Source organism: Miscanthus floridulus, chromosome 6, assembly GCF_019320115.1.
Source record: "Miscanthus floridulus cultivar M001 chromosome 6, ASM1932011v1, whole genome shotgun sequence".
Classification (NCBI taxonomy): Eukaryota; Viridiplantae; Streptophyta; class Magnoliopsida; order Poales; family Poaceae; genus Miscanthus; species Miscanthus floridulus.
In genome coordinates, this window is record NC_089585.1 from 5764306 (window position 1) to 5782575 (window position 18270).

Below are 18270 nucleotides of genomic sequence, written 5' to 3' on the forward strand. Positions count from 1 at the left end.
CTAAAGGTCCCCTACAGCAAAAGACTGCCGCAGTAGCCGTTGGGCAGGGACCTTTAGTCCTGGTTGGAGCTACCAACCGGGACTAAAGGTTCCTCTAGTCCCGGGCGCGAAAAATACCGGAACTAAAGCCAAATTTCAAAGTGGATCAAAGGTCATTTCTCTACTAGTGAGTGTGAACTCTTGCAACTCCTTGATCCCTAATCAAACTAGCAATCAGGTCTCAAGATGTTTGTCTCCCATTATATAGCCTCATCAAAATCTTCCTGACCAAGTGGGAAGTGAGGACCAGGGAATATATGAACCATTTAGTCGCACGACGTTGGAGGACTCTATTGTTTCTTTCTTTCCACAACATCCAAGCAGCCAGGAGTTAGATATTGGCATCAATTAGAATCCAAATTCAGATGTACTTATATTTGTGATCGGAAGTGAGGTAATTGATACTGATGATCAAATTCTGAAAATCAGGTGGGGAAGCTCTCCCTCTCCCACCGCCCCAACTTTTTTAAAAAATGATCTAATTCTGAAATGCCAATGGGCCTAATATGCATTTATTATGTTGACATCAATTAGAGTCCAGCAGAAGGTAACAAAAAATAAAAGAAGAGTTGCTATATTTCAGGTGCTTGAATTTCCAGGCAACAATCTTACGTAGACAACTAATAGTACAACTAAAAACAACTCACAAGAGACAATTTACAATTTTTCTATAGACAAACAATAATAAAATTATATATATGTTGTCTGAACAACAATAAAAAAAATCAAACACCTGAGATATAGAGTACTCCCTTTGTTTTTTAGGGAAACTGGAGGGGTTTGCACCCCTACAGAGTACTCCCTTTGTTTCAAATTATAAATTGTTTTAGCTTTGTAAGATATATAGCTTTTATTATACACTTAGATACATAGCAAAAACTATATACCATACAAACCAAATCGACTTATAATTTGAAACGGAGGGAGTATATAGCTAGGAGAAGTGAGAAAATAAGCATATATCGTGTTGATTGCCTTGTCACCGTCTAGGCGCCTAACGTGTCGATCATTAGTAGTGTGATGGACTGTGCTTGGTCTCTATTCATCCAGGAACCCTGTGTCGGCTACAGCTCCGGCAGTTGGCATATCACATATGTCCATGCATCTACATTATACTACTGTTTCCTAATCGGACATTGTACATTATTGGCGTATTGTGATCTAGGGCCTATCTACACGCATTCAAAGTAATTTTTTGATCGACTATGTCTTGTTTGTAGCTGTATAGGTATGTAGCAGGTCAGTATATGTATTATACACGGGTGACAGTTTGTAAAGCAGGTGTCATACGTACTAGTTCCATCATCATCGTCTAGCTCCATCTTATATCCTCCCCAGACAGACACACAACTTTGCATGCATGACGAAGAGATGTGCTTTTCCATGCACGCTAGCTAGCTAGCTAGGTTTTTCGTTCTAGGCTTCTAGCTCATCAGTCCAATGCAAAGGCCGGCATCGAGTTGTGTTGAGTGTTGACGCTTAATGGCGCCATGCATGCATATATCAAGACCTCGAAAGCCTTGCAACCGCCAATTATCATATCTGTGATCTTCTCAAAAGGTTCGCTCTTCAATTCTTGTCTCGTTTCAACAACATCAGGTCAACCGATGCAATGCCTCAAATAAAGGACACGCCATCACATTCTGCCATGCATATGTACCTACATATATGTGTAGATAGGCACCCAAAGTATCCATATAGTTAATACACATGCATATTATACATTATATACATATGTACAGAGAAGTAACACCCAAAATCACACAGTACGTGAGTTCACATTGATGCACATTAATTTGTGGATAGTGATTGCTGAAGCCACATGCATGACTGAAGATAGTTACACAGTTATAAGTTTACTTAATACAGTACATATATATAGCTTTTGAACAAATCACAGCCATTACAGTTATAGATCGATCATAGAGTTGAATATAATCGTCTGGAAGTCGTTGATGCTCTGATGATGATCATTAGGCCCTAGCTAGCGAAGAACTATATTATATATTAGGGTAGTACAGTACTTAGTACTACTAGCAGCAGCTAAGTTGGACTAGGGGAGTCAACAAAGCCATATGCATGCATGAGAGTTCACACTCACGCACAACGTACGCTTATATATATATATATGATGCGCTCCAGAGCATCTATACATAAAACTAGTCCCGTCCGGTCGTTTGACTGAGATAGCTAGCAGAGAGATCATGTCATGCGAGCTCCTGGTTCTTCTCCACCACCCTCACCTCCTTGGCCGATCTCAGAACGCTTGCCTGTCGTCATCATGACGTAATAATAAGTTCACAAACACACACATGGCTGATCACAGAATGAAGGTGAAGAGGATCCATAATGCTTTGTAATATAAGGGCTAGTTTTGATACACCCATACATCCTCCAAGAGTATTAAAGGAGCGGCCATCACCTGATCCTCAGTTATCTCGACTGCGAAGCCGTCGACGATGGCGAGGGACGACCTCTTGTGGTAGGAGTCGGGCTGGAGGATCTTGGCGAGCAGCTTGTCGTGCTTCTGACTCAGGTATGCATACAGCGTGGCCGACCCCTCCTTGGACCTTGAAGATGAACCAGCATATATATACACACACACACACATATATATAACAGTGTATATATGCAGCAGTGTGTGAAGAAACAAAAACAACGAAAGAAAGTAGACTAGTTACCGATCAGCTCTGAGGCGTTCGTACACGGGGTCAAAGTTCATGAACACGAAGTAAACCTCCTGCTGCTGCTTCGCCATTGCTGCTCTCGAGCTAGCTCGAAATGTGGCCTTCTTCTACCTTGTCTCTGCAGCTTATACTAGCTAGCTACTGCAGTTATAGTGGAGAGAGCTAGCTAGCCAGTTGCTGGTACTCCTAGGGATGGAGAGCTCGCAACTAGTTGTGCTTGTATTGCTCGCTTGGTTCCATATCATTGCAATGGGCCGCTATTTATAGCGGGCTGCCGGCAGTGGAAGTGTGTGAGAGCTGAGGTTTGTTAACTGTACCCAGATTAGCCTAGATCTAGCTAAGCTAGAGTGATGAGTTAACTAATAAGCACAACACAACAAAAGCAACTGATTTGGTCAAGGACGCGCCGCGCGGGAAGGAGGGCATCTCGCACAGAATAAGCACACTAGCACATGTGTCCCCAGTCGTCATCTCTATCGATCACTTGTGCCGGCAACGGCATCAGGCAGACGCAGCAGCTGGCCCCTGGCCCCTGGCCCTGGCTGCATCATGCCAGCAGGGCCCGGACGCACGCATGCGATCCGGCGCAAGGAACGACACGGGGATCTCTGCGTCTCTCTGCGACCGATATGCCGTGTCGTGCGTGCGTGCATGCGGCGCGGCGGCCTTCATCACATCCGTCCCTCCGCTACACTGTGTGTACCTGCGCGAGAGTACTTGCTCTCCTTGGATCATTTCACTCCATTCCATGCATGCATGCATGACTGCAGCATGTGTCCTTACCTTCTTCTCTAGCGCGGTAACGTACGATTCCATGTGCATTCAGTAGTATATATATGTGCTAGTGCTGTGTGCGACATGTGAATATTCACAGCATGCATGTGCTGCCACACGGTACAAAGTGTTGTGACCGCGCACAGTTAACTGAATGCACGGTTTTCTGAGACGGGACTATAGTAGAGAACCAAAACACTGCGCATATATGCATGTCACGACGCCAGCCATGCATGCATGCCTCTCTGGCTCTGCTTCCGCTTCCGCTTCCGCTTCCGCTTCTGCCTTCTGGAGAGGTTTTGGATGTACGCGCGTGTAGACCGGCCGAGTGGATAGACGTGTATTATGCATGAATGCCACTGTGTCTCTCCATGCATGCATTGATACATATCTTTACTAATATATATGAGTAGCTAGCGATAAACGACTCTGGAACTTACGTAGCGTGTTGCTTGTCTCTTTGTTACCTGCCGTGTTCAGTGGCGGAGCCAGAGCAAAATTAAGGGGTCCGCTAGCCTCCTGGGTATATAGAATTTTATAGTGCGGATGCATATATGGTGAAAAATTAAACATAATCAGTCTGTGCCTGCACGTATTTTACCAGCACAATGCAAGTGCAGCAAGCGTTGCGTGCTATTTTTTAATTCCTTCTTTTGTTGTATAGCGTGCTAGACGGAGACATATGCAATCAAATTAGTATTTGTGATGTGACACTTGTAACTGTTCTTGACGCTGATTATTGTGGAGCCAAAATGAGGATAGATATGGATACAAGCACAGCTGTAGATTCATACATGAGCGGTGAATCAATTCATTATGGATAATCGTCGCAAAAAAAAAAACTACATACATGTTTAAGAAATTAAACATGCTTACATATATGTTTAAGAAAACATGTTTAGATTTTTTTGATGAAATTTACCCGCATAAGTTCAAATCTTTTATAGCTACATAATTATTCTTTCACTGATAGATGATATTGATGCACTACCCTAGATCTGGACATCACTGCCGGTTCAAAAACCCACTTCACTGCCGGATTTTGAGCCGACAGTGGCATACCGGCAGTGATGGGGGTTGACATCACTGTCGGTCCTTAAAAACCGACACTGATCTACAGGAAACAGTGTCGGTTCCTGGCTCCACCCGGCAGTGTCTAGTTGAACAACACTGCCGGTTTATAGTGCCAACCGACAGTGACGGTTGCTTCAAGAGTGTCGATTCTTGGCTCAAGCCAGCAGTGTTGAGCAAGCCTACACTGTCGGTTCATAGATCAAACCGACAATGTTGTAGTAAATATCAGTGTTGGTTCATGGATCAAACCGGCAGTGTTGTCGTAATCATCAGTGTCGGTTCATGGTTCAAGCCGGTAGTGTTGAGCAAGCCAACATTGTTGGTTTGTTTCTAACCGGCAGTGATGGTTACGACAACACTGCCGGTTTGTTGCTAACCGGCAGTGCCCGTTCGTATTTTATTATTTTATAATTTATTTTAATTTATATTTTTTCATGGAATTGGGTTTTAGTTTATATACGCTACGTAGACGACAGGTTCATCAATATTAAACATTACAAATATCACGGTTACGGTTCAAATGTTCTTATCAAGATCTCGATAACTCAAAACAAAAAAGAAATGTTCTTGGACTTCACAGATTGTGCAATGCTTCTCGGACTTCTTACAATAATCTGGCGAGCTGCTCTGGGCCATACTGGTCCTTGTACTTCACGGATTGTGCAATGAAAAATACTCCATCTTTTTCCAATACCTCGGCTAAGATGAATTTTTCTAGCTCCGATTGTAGTGCGACGATCTCCATGTCTAGCAGCCTTTCGTGCTTATATTTCTTGCGCTGTCGTTCAAAAAAGATGATATCCAAAGAGGAACAGTAAATCATTTTGTTGAATTATTAATAGACATAAATAAAATGGAGATTATACACACCAACTTATCGGCTTCTTCCGATTTCCCGCCGATGTAGCAAAGCATTGCCTACATTACATAAAACCCGCATTCATTGTTTCCCGTCGGCTGTGATAGGTACTTCCCCTCTATTTCGACAATCTTGAATGTGACCGGCGTCCCACCGATATGTCTTCTTCGGACACTGAGCAACATTAAAAGGAGAAACATTAGAAAGCGGTATGTGTGATTAGAAAATAATATGTTATTAGGATCGCTTACTAATTCAGCACTGCCACTAGTGCATCCAGATGATGAAATAGTTTTTTCTTCGAGTCCCACACCTCGAGCAGATTTTTGACAAGATTAACACAAATAAAGACGAAATGGTTGCTGCAATCACAGAATCCTAATTATCGAATAATCATAACGAAAAAGAAAACATAAAATTAAAAGCCGAGAACACATACTCGCAGTTGTAGGCTAGAAGTATGTGTGTTTTCTTCTTTATCGTGAATTCATCGAAAACAACAATCAATCTCTATTTCAGGTCTTCCACATCACATCTATAGAGGCCTATACATGTCCTCTCATTGACTCGCATGGGTCCAAAGAAGCCTATGTAATCCCATTTGCTTTTTAGAATGCAAAATTTTGCTATACACCTACATAAAATCATAGGAAGTGCTCAAAAGTTAATAATTTGTGTCTCGAGAGAGTAGTTAATTATAATATCGTGCTTGTAGGGTACTTACATAGTCCACAGCGTCAACATTTGAACACCGAGAGTGTGTTTCTGGTATAGCTGGAATAAGCACTCCTAGTCGACATCGAACTTCTCTTCTTCAGGATAATGGAAAACATGTGATGAACAGATAATAACTTCAAAACCAAAGTCGTCCATCTCTGTTGCTTGAGCCATGTAATATTCATGTAATTGGCGCATATATGTTGTTAGATTGTTATACTCATGATCGGGAACCAAAAGATTGCCCCTTTCATACTTTATTGCCGGTGTTGCCGTCCCTTGTACATCATAATAGATGGTTGCGGCCTCTTCCATGGTTAATCCTAGGTTGTCTTTGACGTACTTCTGTACGTTCCTTAAATCTTTATTGTGTATTTCTTCGTCTCTGGTTGTAGCGTATTTATTTTGTGTTTGCCTTTCGAATTTGGACTTCAACAAAAATGAAGGCAGTGAGGCACAGAGATTGAAGAAACTAACACAATCTTCCTTCGAGATGTGTGCTGTAAATTTTTCTTTCATCAAGGTGGTAACGCTGCCACTGAACGACCTTTTTCTTTTCTGTTGGTCCACTTTGGGAGCATTAGCGACCGAATCCAAGGACCTTTTCTGCGACTTCAAGGATGTCCTTGATCTTATTTTGGGCTGAGGTGGTGGAGGAGGATGACGACGAGAATTCTGTTTTCCTAGCGCTGATAAGATGGAGGAGGAGGAGGAGTCTCTTTTCTCAGGGCTGATGAAGATGGAGTCGGACGAGGAGGAATAGAAGGAGACCTTTGTCTTCTCAGGGGTGATGGCTCCAGATGAGGAGGGGAGTGATCTCTGTTGGGAGATGGCGAGTGATCATCGCGGGTGGGCGAAGACTCGCAGTCGTCCTCATCATCAGAGGACAATTGATGGTCAAGCTTAATGAAGCGCTTGCGCCAGGCCACTTGAGAGCCCTTATTTTGACCAAGTTTCAGCCTGTCTTCCGCTACGGGGTACTCAATGGGTATCTTGTTATACTTCTTATCAAGTATTCTATCAATGATGATGCGAGCGTACCCCAGTGGAATTGGGTGGCCATTAATTATCCCGTCTCCCGTAGGCCAGGCCTGGCCGAGCGCCACCTTGTCCTTTGTCCATTCCTGATGGATGTACAACCTGACATTGATGGTTCAGTGATGTCGTCCACTGTATGAGGCACATTCGCCTCTTCTTCATCGAGTGGGGTCGATCCGCAGCTGCTGTGACCCCTAAACTGTGGGCTAAAGGCAGTAGGAGTAGGGTTTTGTGGTACTACTGATCCCTTAGACAGCAAAATTTGCTCGACTCATGCTTCAACGATCGCCTCAATCCGTGCTTCCGTTCTGTCTTCCATCTCTTTTAGTCTCCTCAAATACTCTGCCTCCTATTTTGCTCTACCTCTCGAGCGGCTCCGGTAAGTGTTAGATTCTTGAGGGAATGCTAGTTTTCAAGGAACAACACCAGTTCCTCTAGTGCGACCAGGGTGCTCCTTGGTTCCGAGTGCTTGGGTGAGCACGGCTTTCTCCCTATTAGAAGTGCAAGTCCCTTGCCTCACCTCCTCAATTACCTGGGAGATCCTCTGGATGAGTTCGCTCATGGGTTGATTTGAGGAGCTAAAGCTCTCGTCCTCGGTGTGCCGTACATTTCTCCCCATACAGTATAATACTGATCTAGGCTCCCAATCGGCGGTCTCAACTTGAATGCCTTCCTCAGCAAGGCGATCCATCTTTTGAAGTTCTGCTTCAAATTCTGGCATCTTTTTGGCGTAGCCACGAGAGCCAAGATGATGAGGATTCGTCACTTTCTGCGAACTCTCCTTATTCTTTTTGCTCAGTTCTAAGTACTCCTTAGATAACCTGTATTCCTTGAAATCCTGCCAGAAGTCCTTCTGCTTGCGAACTCTCCTTATGCTTGCGAAATCTGGCTCTTTATTTTGGAGGACAAAATTCTTGTACAATGTCCCCTTGAAATTCTTGAAGCATGTCCCCAAAATTTCTTTTGCTTTTTTCTTGACTAACTTCCTGTCATACTCGGCTGGGAAAGTAAAATACTCTGGGATCTTGATATCCCATATGTAATCCTTCTCGCTTTCGGGAACCCTCCACCGGTCATCATCTTTCCCAATCCACTTCCTATACTTAATCGGGATGAAGTCCCTAACAAGTAATCCGATGATAGTCTTGTATTTGGTTAAAGCTATAGGCGGTGAGAGTGGATCCCCGAATTCATCAAACTCAGTAATGTGCTAGTGTGCATTCCTACCAATAGAAATCTTTGACACGCCTCGCTTGGATCTAGCCTTCCTGCTACCCGAACCCTCTGGCTCCTCGACCGATGGAGGCTCCTACTAGAGATACCAAGTAAGCTATGACCCTCTCAATTGATTAGCGTGTGTGGCTACATAGTCATATGATACCAAAGTTACCTAGCCATCTTGGTCATTTTGACCCATATCGAGTAGGCCAGACGGGGTCCATGGCTGCTCGTTCTCACCGACCTGATTGACATCGTCACCGTTTGTCGGATTATGCTACTCTCCCATCCCAGCGATATCAGCCGCTTCTTGTTGCCGATCTGTTCTTCAGTGATGGGGTAACAGGCGACGATGAGTCATGGCTGTGACACGATCGTGGTTAGTTTTGGCCGTGGACAACTACTAATAGCATATGTTCATATATATATATATATATAATATGTTTAATGCAAAGTCTAATAATAAGTCCACATACAACAAAGTCAAATAATAACATATGTTCACCTAGAACAAATTTGTTGTTTGATTGACCACATACAACAAAGTCCACCTACTGTTCTACGAAACTAAGCCTACATCAACTTCCAAATAAGAAAAATGATGACCATAGCCATAAATAAAAGCATGACATCTTTCCAAGACCAAGGAGCAATTCTCCTAATTTTCACATCTCTGGCGGGTGGCTTCTCTTCGATCTCCAGTGCCAGCGGATGGCCATGGTTTGCATTCATTGGACCATAGTAGGCCGGTTGCCCATGGTTTACAAGGTAGGTAGGATGACTATAGCAGGCCCTCAAAGCTTCAGCTTCTGTGTTGTATTTTTTGTGCAAATTACTAGGGTAGCGATTGACTTGAGCATAGCAATCTTCCTAGGTTCAATAAATCCCAGGCATGTGACCAACATGCACTACATACCATGCCATGGTTGCCTATACATTTAAGTAAATTAGCCATGTGGTAAGTGGTAATGGTAACTCACTGAACAAGAGTTATTATTCAAGTTATATGGCCAAACTAAATCTATTTAATGTTCTTTATCCTTGACATCATAAAAAAATACCTCAATAATTGGACTATTTATTATTCAAAGATCAATGTGGTTTAGTAATCATACTTGCTGCTGCTGCCGAGCCAATTTTAAAAGTTGTTTTTAACTTTTTTTTTTCTGGAACAAACATCTATAGATGCCTTTTTTAAGCATGCTATACATTCCATCAAAATCAATTGACACTCTACCTATAGCAATTATACCTGTACACATTTGACAAGAATCCATCATTGCTTAAGCAAGAGCAGAAATTCTTATCTAACTCTTACACAAACAGAACACTCCCTACCGTCATAAATAAGACGTCCACAGTCATTAATGTGTACCTTTGACTGCTACTTTCCATTGCTTGCAATAATTACAAAGTACAGAGATATCATAACATTATGCAACTACTATTCGAGACAGATATGCTCATATCATTGTCACATATTCAATCTAACTATGTCAAGAGGTGTTGATGATCAATGTTTAAATACTTAGACTGCACACAACGCAAAAGGTCACTTAGCTATGACTCGAGGGAATAACTTGTTGCGACAACATGCAAATAACACCAATGGTTCTTAAATAGTTTATGGCCATGATTACTAGGTCCTCAACAAATCAGTAGGTAGCATAATCTCTTTAGGGAAAAACTAACTGCTTTATGTAACAACATATATATACAAGGATAGCCAAACCCAGGAGTAACAGCATATAACTTAATCGAATAGGAATTGGCTGCTATTGGGAAGACAACAACCGTGGAGCATTTCATCAAACACTTAGCGGGCAGTGAGCCACGCACTCACCGTGGGGGTGGAAAAGCAGCTGTCCGCGCGCTCCTGAAGGCCTCGGCGGTGCTCCGGCGTGGGGTGGTGGATGACATTGTGAGTGCTTCGGCATGGGGTGGTGCATGGGCGTCGGTGTCGAAGAAGAGGAGCGTAGGGCTGGGAACGGTGGTGCGAGGGCGGTGGACGGGTTCTTCGATGTGGGGCGGTGCACGGGCGTCGGCGTCGAAGAAGAGGAGCGCGGGGTTGAAATTTGGATAATTTCAACCCACGCTGGGCTTTTATACCAGACCTCATCACTACTGGTTCTAATTATAAACCGATAGTGATGGTGGTACATCACTGCCGGTTGTAAGTCTAAACCAACAGTGATGTAGAAATATCACTATCGGGTCATTCTTTAAACTGGCAGTGATTGCCGTGTAGCGGTTACAGCATAAGCAAGATATCTTTTCCACTTCTTTCGAATACCTCCTACTAGCTCAATGGTTAAGACCCTGCAACTTGGCCCTCGATGCCCGTGTTCGAATCCCGGGCGGCCCAATTTTTTTGTTTAATTTTATAATTTATTAAGCGGTCTAACGGTCAAAAAGAAAAAATAAATAAACCTTGACACACATCCTATACTAGCGCAATGGTTAAGTCTCTGAACTCTGTAGCCCGAGACCTGAGCTCAAACCCGAGGATTGGCACAATTTTTTTTAATTTTTTATATATCACTGCCGGTTTACAAAAAACCGACAGTGATAACCAGCATCACTGTCAGTTTCTTCTCATCATTGCCGGTTTTTTGAAACCGACAGTGATGTTTATATATATTAAAAAATTCTTTTATATACTAAATAAATAGAAGCATATGTATTTCTATGTCGAAATGGTTTGAAAATTTTTTAGAAAGCTTGTACATCCAAATTAAGATCCCACACAGGATCTTAGGTTTTTCTAATCATTTTTTATTTATTATATTTTTCTATGTGTTGAATGAGATAAAAGAGGGTGAATTTTATCTTGGACCTAATAGATTTTTTTCATCCACCTCCACAAAATTCTTATCCCTAGGGCACATTAGAGTCTGTGTAAAAGTTTGGCACTATTTCAGATCTTTTCGTGGGTAGACTCAGTTCAACCTATAATTAATATGTGTCGTCGCGTGGAAATTCAATTAAACCTCAGAAAGTAGCAAACCATCTCCAAAAAATCCCAAACTTGGTGTTTCCTTTACACGTGGCATGTGCAAGCCTGAAAATAATTTTGAGACCAATACGACACCGGAATGCCTATGAACCATAGAAACCTTGATAACCGAAGTGTATAGTCATGGTTTGATGAAAAGACAAATATACCTCTGTGAAGCATGTATATTCCGCCTATGTCAAAATGGCTTAAATTTTTTTTTGGCAAGCATGTACACCCAAATTAAGACCCCACACAGGATCTTAGGTTTTTCTGATCATTTTTTATTTATTACATTTTTCTCTGTGCCAAATGAGACAAAAGAGGGTGAATTTCATCTTGGACCCAATAGATTTTTTTCATCCACCATCACAAAATTCTTATTCCTAGGACACATTAGAGCCTGTGTAAAGATTTGGCACCATTCCGGATCTTTTCGTGGGTAGACTCAGTTCAACCTATAATTAATAGTTGTCGTCGTGTGGAAATTCAATTAAACCTCAGAAAGTAGCAAACCATCTCTGGAAAATCCCAAACTTAAAGTTTCCTTCACACGTGGCACATGCAAGCCTGAGAATAATTTTAAGACCAATACGACACCGGAATGTATATTTCTAGTTGCCCGACAAATATTACACGAATTACATGCATGACAATAATTAAACACACAAAGCCATACATATTAAAATTAGAACCCAATTAAACTACGACCTTGAAAACCTAGCTAAATAAACATTAATTACTATCGGAATCACTACCGGGATCGATCGGACCACGCACACTAACATGCCTCTATAGCCATATATGGTAATTGATGTCACATATTATGTATCCGCTTGTATCGAAGTCCAATGCCCGTATGAGTGCACTCTCTCGTGCCTCACAATACTGAAAGAATGGTCGGCCATAGATGTAACCTACTAAACGACCGCTGCCCCTATTAGTAATCCTTATGCAGTACTAGCGTCCTTTTATAGTAAGCTGGCCGAGGTTTCCATTATAGAAGTCCCAATCATACCCGAGTTGCTCCGTAGCTTAGTCTAGAACGACCCACAAGCCACATGCAGCATAGGTAAGGTCCTGTAGCGCAATCTGCATGCGAAGAAAAAGAAAAAAATTAGAGAATATTATTACAATAATAAACAACAAATAACCATGACTCTGGTATAAGTGACCATTTTACCACATCTACATGGTTGTAGCTCGCAAACCATTCGCTTACTTGTGGAACGGGGATATCACCAACATTCGAAGCAAGTGCCTTGAAGTGCGAGAAATCAGGCACATCATAGCAAATACATCGATGTGCTTCTAAATAGATGCGCACAACACTAAATTGGGCACTTATCACGTCCGGGCTCTGTATTCCCATCCCATGGATATGGTTCCGATGATTTGAACCCATCACAGGGTTGAAAAAACTGAGTTCACAAGTCCATAGCCGACCACTTGCATTAGATGCCGTGTTCTTGCCGATGTCCAAGATAAAGAACTAGCTAAGTGTTGTTCGTAGCAAATCTATTGGGGATATAGTCTGTGACATATATGCATGCAACAATGATATTAAACTAATTACACTTATTTGTTAGCATAAAAAAACAAAAGATGTTGGAAAATATTTCATACAATAGCTGGAACAGGGAACCATGGAATGGCCACATTAGGAGCGAATAGCTCATCGCCAGGGTGGAAACCTTGTTCTTGTGGTGGGAGAGGTCCGTTGTTCATACCACCTGATCGATAAAATGCAAAAAAATATGAACATAAAATATATGCACAAAAAAATTCTTCTAAGGAAAAATGTGGCAACATAATTAAATATAGATCAAATGCAAGGAATAAGAATATATATAAATGTAGAATGCAAAGAAACATGAATATAAATAAAGATCAAATGAATATAGATAGAATATTGAAGAAGACAACATATCAATACCATTGAAAAATACAGGAGCCAAGACCAAATCGCGTAAAGAGAGACTGGATGTCTTGAGAAGTGAGAGTGAAACATGAGAAATGAGACTGAGAGAGTTCGTGGGTGGGTAGGATCGATGTATGTGGCCGGTAGTTTGTTTTATATAGGAGGGCATGGACATCACTGCCGGTTTATTGTGAGAGGAAAACATTGTATCATGGCTAATAAGGTGAAAGGTCCTAATGGCTAGAGGGGGGTGAATAGCCTAATAAAATTTCGACAACAACACTTAACAAAATAGTTAGACAATTATGAGGCGAAGCAAGTGTTGCGCTAGCCTACTCAAAGTGCAAGCCACCTACCACAATTCTAGTTTAGATAGTGTCAATTCACACAAGAGGTATGACACTACCCTATGTTAGTGTGCTCTCAATGGCTAACTAAAGAGCCACACCAACCAAGCAAGCAAGCTCTCACAACTAGTTACACTAAAGAGCTTGTCAACTAGTTTACGATAATGTAAAGAGAGTGATCAAGATAGTTATACCGCCATATAGAGGAGTGAACCAATCAATCACAAGGATGAATAACAATAAAGACCAATCACCTCGGAATCAAAAGATGAATACAATGATTTTTACCGAGGTTCACTTGCTTGCCGGCAAGCTACTTCTCGTTGTGGCGATTCACTTACTTGGAGGTTCACGCGCTAATTGGCTTCACACGCCAAACCCTCAATAGGGTGCCGCACAACCAACACAAGATGAGGATCACACAAGCCATGAGCAATCCACTAGAGTACCTTTTGGCGCTCTGCCGAGGAAAGGTCAAGAACCCCTCACAATCACCACGATCGGAGCCGGAGACAATCACCACCCTCCACTCAACGATCCTTGCTGCTCCAAGCCATCTAGGTGGCGGCAACCACCAAGAGTAACAAGCGAAATCCACAGCAAAACATGAACACTAAGTGCCTCTAGATGCAATCACTCAAGCAATGCACTTGGATTCACTCCCAATCTCACAATGATGATGAATCAATGATGGAGATGAGTGGGAGGACTTTGGCTAGGCTCACAAGATTGCTATGTCAATGAAAATGGCCAAATATATGAGCCACAGCCGGCCATGGGGCTTAAATAGAAGCCCCCACAAAATAGAGTCATTGTCCCCCTTCACTGGGCACACTGCGCTCTGACCGGACGCTTCGGTCCAACTGATTGGACCCTGGACTCAGTGTTCGGTCCACTGATGGATGCCACGTGTCATTGGCTCCAAATGCTGTTCATCAGATTTTAATGGCTATGAAGCTGGCCGGACGCTCCGGCAAAACTGACCGGACGCTGAAGCCCTAGCGTCTGGTTGTTTCTAGTAAGCTCCCTGAGGCGTATTTCTTCGACTGGACACATCCGGTCCACCTTGACTAGACACAGACCAGTGTCCAGTGCAATACCCTAGGTACTGTGCTGACCAACCAGTTCGACCAGACAAAAGCTGCCAGCGTCCGGTGCTTTCAGACCCAGCGTTCGGTCAGTTGACCGACGCCAGCGTCTTCGCGACCAACTCGTTTTCACTTCGAACTTCTTCACCCTTGCTCCAATGTGCCAACCACCAAGTATATCACCTTGTGCACATATGTTAGCATATTTTCACAAACATTTTCAAGGGTGTTAGCACTCCACTAGATCCTAAATGCATATGCAATGAGTTAGAGCATCTAGTGGCACTTTGATAACCGTATTCCGATACGAGTTTCACCCCTCTTAATAGTATGGCTATCAAACCTAAATGTGATCACACTCTCTAAGTGTCTTGATCACCAAAACAAAATAGCTTCTACAAATTATACCTTTACCTTGAGCTTTTTGTTTTTCTCTTTCTTCTTTTCAAGTTTAAGCCCTTGATCACCGCCATGCCATCACCATTGTCATGTTATGATCTTCATTAGCTTCTCCACTTCAGGTGTGCTACCTATCTCATGATCACTTGATAAACTAGGTTAGCACTTAGGGTTTCATCAATTCACCAAAACCAAACTAGAGCTTTCAATCTCCCCCTTTTTGGTAATTGATGACAACCCTTATACAAAGATATGAATTAAAATTCAATTGAATCCATGTTGCATGCCCAAGCATATTTACCATGTGTAAAAGAATATGGACAAGTTTCATGAACCCCAATTGGTAGCAATTGCTCCCCCTACATATGTGCTAAGAGTTTGGATTGTAGCTTGCACATATGCTTTGATAGGAAATATAGGAGTCAATGTCTACTACATGATGCTAAGGTATAAAAGATGGACCTTTGAAGCGTGATACCAATCGGAGTGCACCAATATACCATCCTTAGCACCATGGTTAGCTCAATACCATTTGGAAACATACTTTAGAAGGATACCACTTGTAAAGGCTTACTTGAAAACATGAAAATTATCTAGTGATGTCATTTCATCATTCAATCTTACAACTAACATTCATCACACAAGCATGTATGTGTAAATTTAATACTTGTGCCATGCAAGCAAACATATGAAATGCACATTCAAATGCACCATACAAGTTCATGAGCTTGCTCCCCCTACTTGTGTGTTCAAAATTTTAGTTGATCCCTTTCCTTTTTCATATCTCTCCCCCTATGTCATATGTCAAGATATCTTTATGTTTCTTTCCCTTTTTCACTATCTTTGTTTCTCTACTCTTTGTTTCTCTCCCCCTTATCTTTGTTTTTCTCCCCCTTTGTCATCAATGACCACAAAGGTTTGAAATATAGATAGTATTACTTGTAGGGTCGAGATTATCAATGTCAATCAATGGGGTGATGATCATTTTTCCAAATTTAGTCTAGTCTAGATCATTTACTAAAGATATTTAACTCGGTTTGATCCAAGGACAAGCTTCTTCACACCTCCAAATAAGGGTTATCTTGTACCATGTTGAGTTAAACACTTATAGCTCATTTTCTAGATTAAACACTAGGTTTACAAGCCCATAAACATGTCATATGCTATCACTAGATCAAGTCAAGCATAGAAGCAATAGTGATATCATATAAACATCAAAATCATTTGATTTTCATGAATTAGCCTAATAAAATAGAACCACTTGAAAGGTCCTAATTAGATTGAAAATATGACTAGATGCACTAAACATGTCCTTAGCAAAGATGTATGTCATGCTAATCAACTTTTACCTTGGATTGCTCGAAGGAGAGGCATGTCATATGAGTGGGGAGGTGCATCAACACATATTTGAGAAATCTAATATGTTCAACTCATTCCTTAGCTTGCAAAACCTTTTCTCATCCAATGGCTTGGTGAATATATCGGCAAGTTGATCTTCGGTGCCTACACTCTCAATGCAAATGTCCCCTTTTTGTTGGTGATCTCTTATGAAATGGTGGCGGACATCAATGTGCTTTGTTCTTGCATGTTGCACCAGATTGTTGGTTAGCTTGATTGCACTCTCATTGTCACATAGCAATGGCACTTTCTTGAACTTGATTCCAAAGTCACACAAAGTGGCCTTCATCCAAAGTATTTGTGCACAATAAATACCAACGGATATGTATTCGGCTTCAGCGGTTGATAATGCAACACTATTTTGCTTCTTTGATGACCATGAAACAAGTGATCTTCCCAACAATTGACATGTGCTCGAGGTGCTCTTCCTTTCAACCTTGCATCCTGCATAATCCAAGTCGGAGTAACCAACTAGCTCAAACTTTGCTCCTTTGGGATACCACAAACCAACATTTGGTGTATGCTTTAAGTACCTCAAATTCTCTTTGTAGCCTTCAAATGACTTTCTCTTGGTGAGGCTTGAAATCTTGCACACATGCATACACTAAACATGACATCCAGCCTTGATGCGGTCACATAGAGTAGGCTGCCAATCATAGACCGATACAACTTTTGATCCACCATATTTCCACTTGCATCACTATCAAAGTTGCCATTGGTTCCCATTGGTGTGCTAATGACTTTGCTATCAATCATTCCAAACTTCTTGATCATATCCTTGATGTACTTGCCTTGACTCACAAATGTACCATTCTTTAATTGCTTGATTTGAAGACCAAGGAAGTAACTCAATTCTCCAATCATAGACATTTCAAACTCATTTGCCATTATCTTTCCAAACTCATCACAAAATTCTTGATTGGTTGATCCAAATATGATATCATCAACATAGATTTGCAAAACAAATAAATCTTTTCCAATCTTCTTGATGAAAAGACTGGTGTCAACTTTCCCCATTGTGAACCCTTTAGAGAGGAGGAAGTCCCTCAATCTCTCATACCATGCTCTAGGTGCTTGCTTCAAGCCATACAATGCCTTCTTCAACTTGTACACATGGTTGGGCTTCTTGTCATCTTCAAAACCGAGAGGTTGCTCAACATATACTTCTTCATTGATGTAGCCATTGAGAAATGCACTCTTGACATCCATTTGATAAAGTTTAATGTTGTGGGCATAAGCATAGGCTAGCAAGATTCTTATTGCTTCCAATCTAGCAACCGAGAGGCATATGTTTATCCAAAGTCAAGACCTTCAACTTGTGTATAGCCTTGTGCTACCAATCTTGCTTTGTTTCTTATTACTATCCCATCTTGACCTTCCTTGTTTCTAAAGACCCATTTAGTTCCAATCACATTGTGTCCCTTTGGTCTTTCTACCAACTCCCATACTTGATTTCTTGTGAAGTTATTCAATTCTTCATGCATAGCATTCACCCAATCAACATCCTTCAAAGCTTCATCTATCTTCTTTGGTTCAATGGATGACACAAATGAGAAGTGTTCACAAAATGATGCCAATCTTGATCTTGTTTGTACACCTCTTGAAATATCACCAATGATTGTATCCAAAGGATGATCTCTTACAATACTTGTTGGTTGGAGTATTGGAACTTGATTGCTTGCACTTGTTTGATCATTTGGTTGAGATGATGTACTA

General features: G+C 41.7%; 2 protein-coding genes across 2 annotated transcripts in view; one reads left to right on the plus strand and one right to left on the minus strand.

The window, feature by feature from the left end:
- LOC136461569 (uncharacterized) overlaps positions 1-18270 on the plus strand; it is a 50156-nt gene that overhangs the window by 9761 nt on the left and 22125 nt on the right. The window lies entirely within an intron of this gene.
- Positions 1989-2943, minus strand: LOC136457501 (subtilisin-like protease SBT2.5). The gene is made up of 3 exons (XM_066457534.1): positions 2721-2943; positions 2462-2609; positions 1989-2309 (listed from the first exon to the last, which is right to left on the minus strand). The coding sequence occupies exons 1-3, from the start codon at positions 2795-2797 to the stop codon at positions 2247-2249; spliced, it is 288 nt and encodes a 95-aa protein (XP_066313631.1). The 5' UTR covers positions 2798-2943; the 3' UTR covers positions 1989-2246.

What these genes read in the sequence shown, in the direction of transcription:
- LOC136457501 (XM_066457534.1), bottom strand. Translation starts at nt 2,797, where the DNA reads ATGGCGAAGCAGCAGCAGGAGGTTTACTTCGTGTTCATGAACTTTGAC. An exon ending in GAACGCCTCAGAGCTGATCG is followed by an intron (nt 2,610 to 2,720) that starts GTAACTAGTCTA and finishes TTCATCTTCAAG; the next exon opens with GTCCAAGGAGGGGTCGGCCA. An exon ending in TCGAGATAACTGAGGATCAG is followed by an intron (nt 2,310 to 2,461) that starts GTGATGGCCGCT and finishes TGATGACGACAG; the next exon opens with GCAAGCGTTCTGAGATCGGC.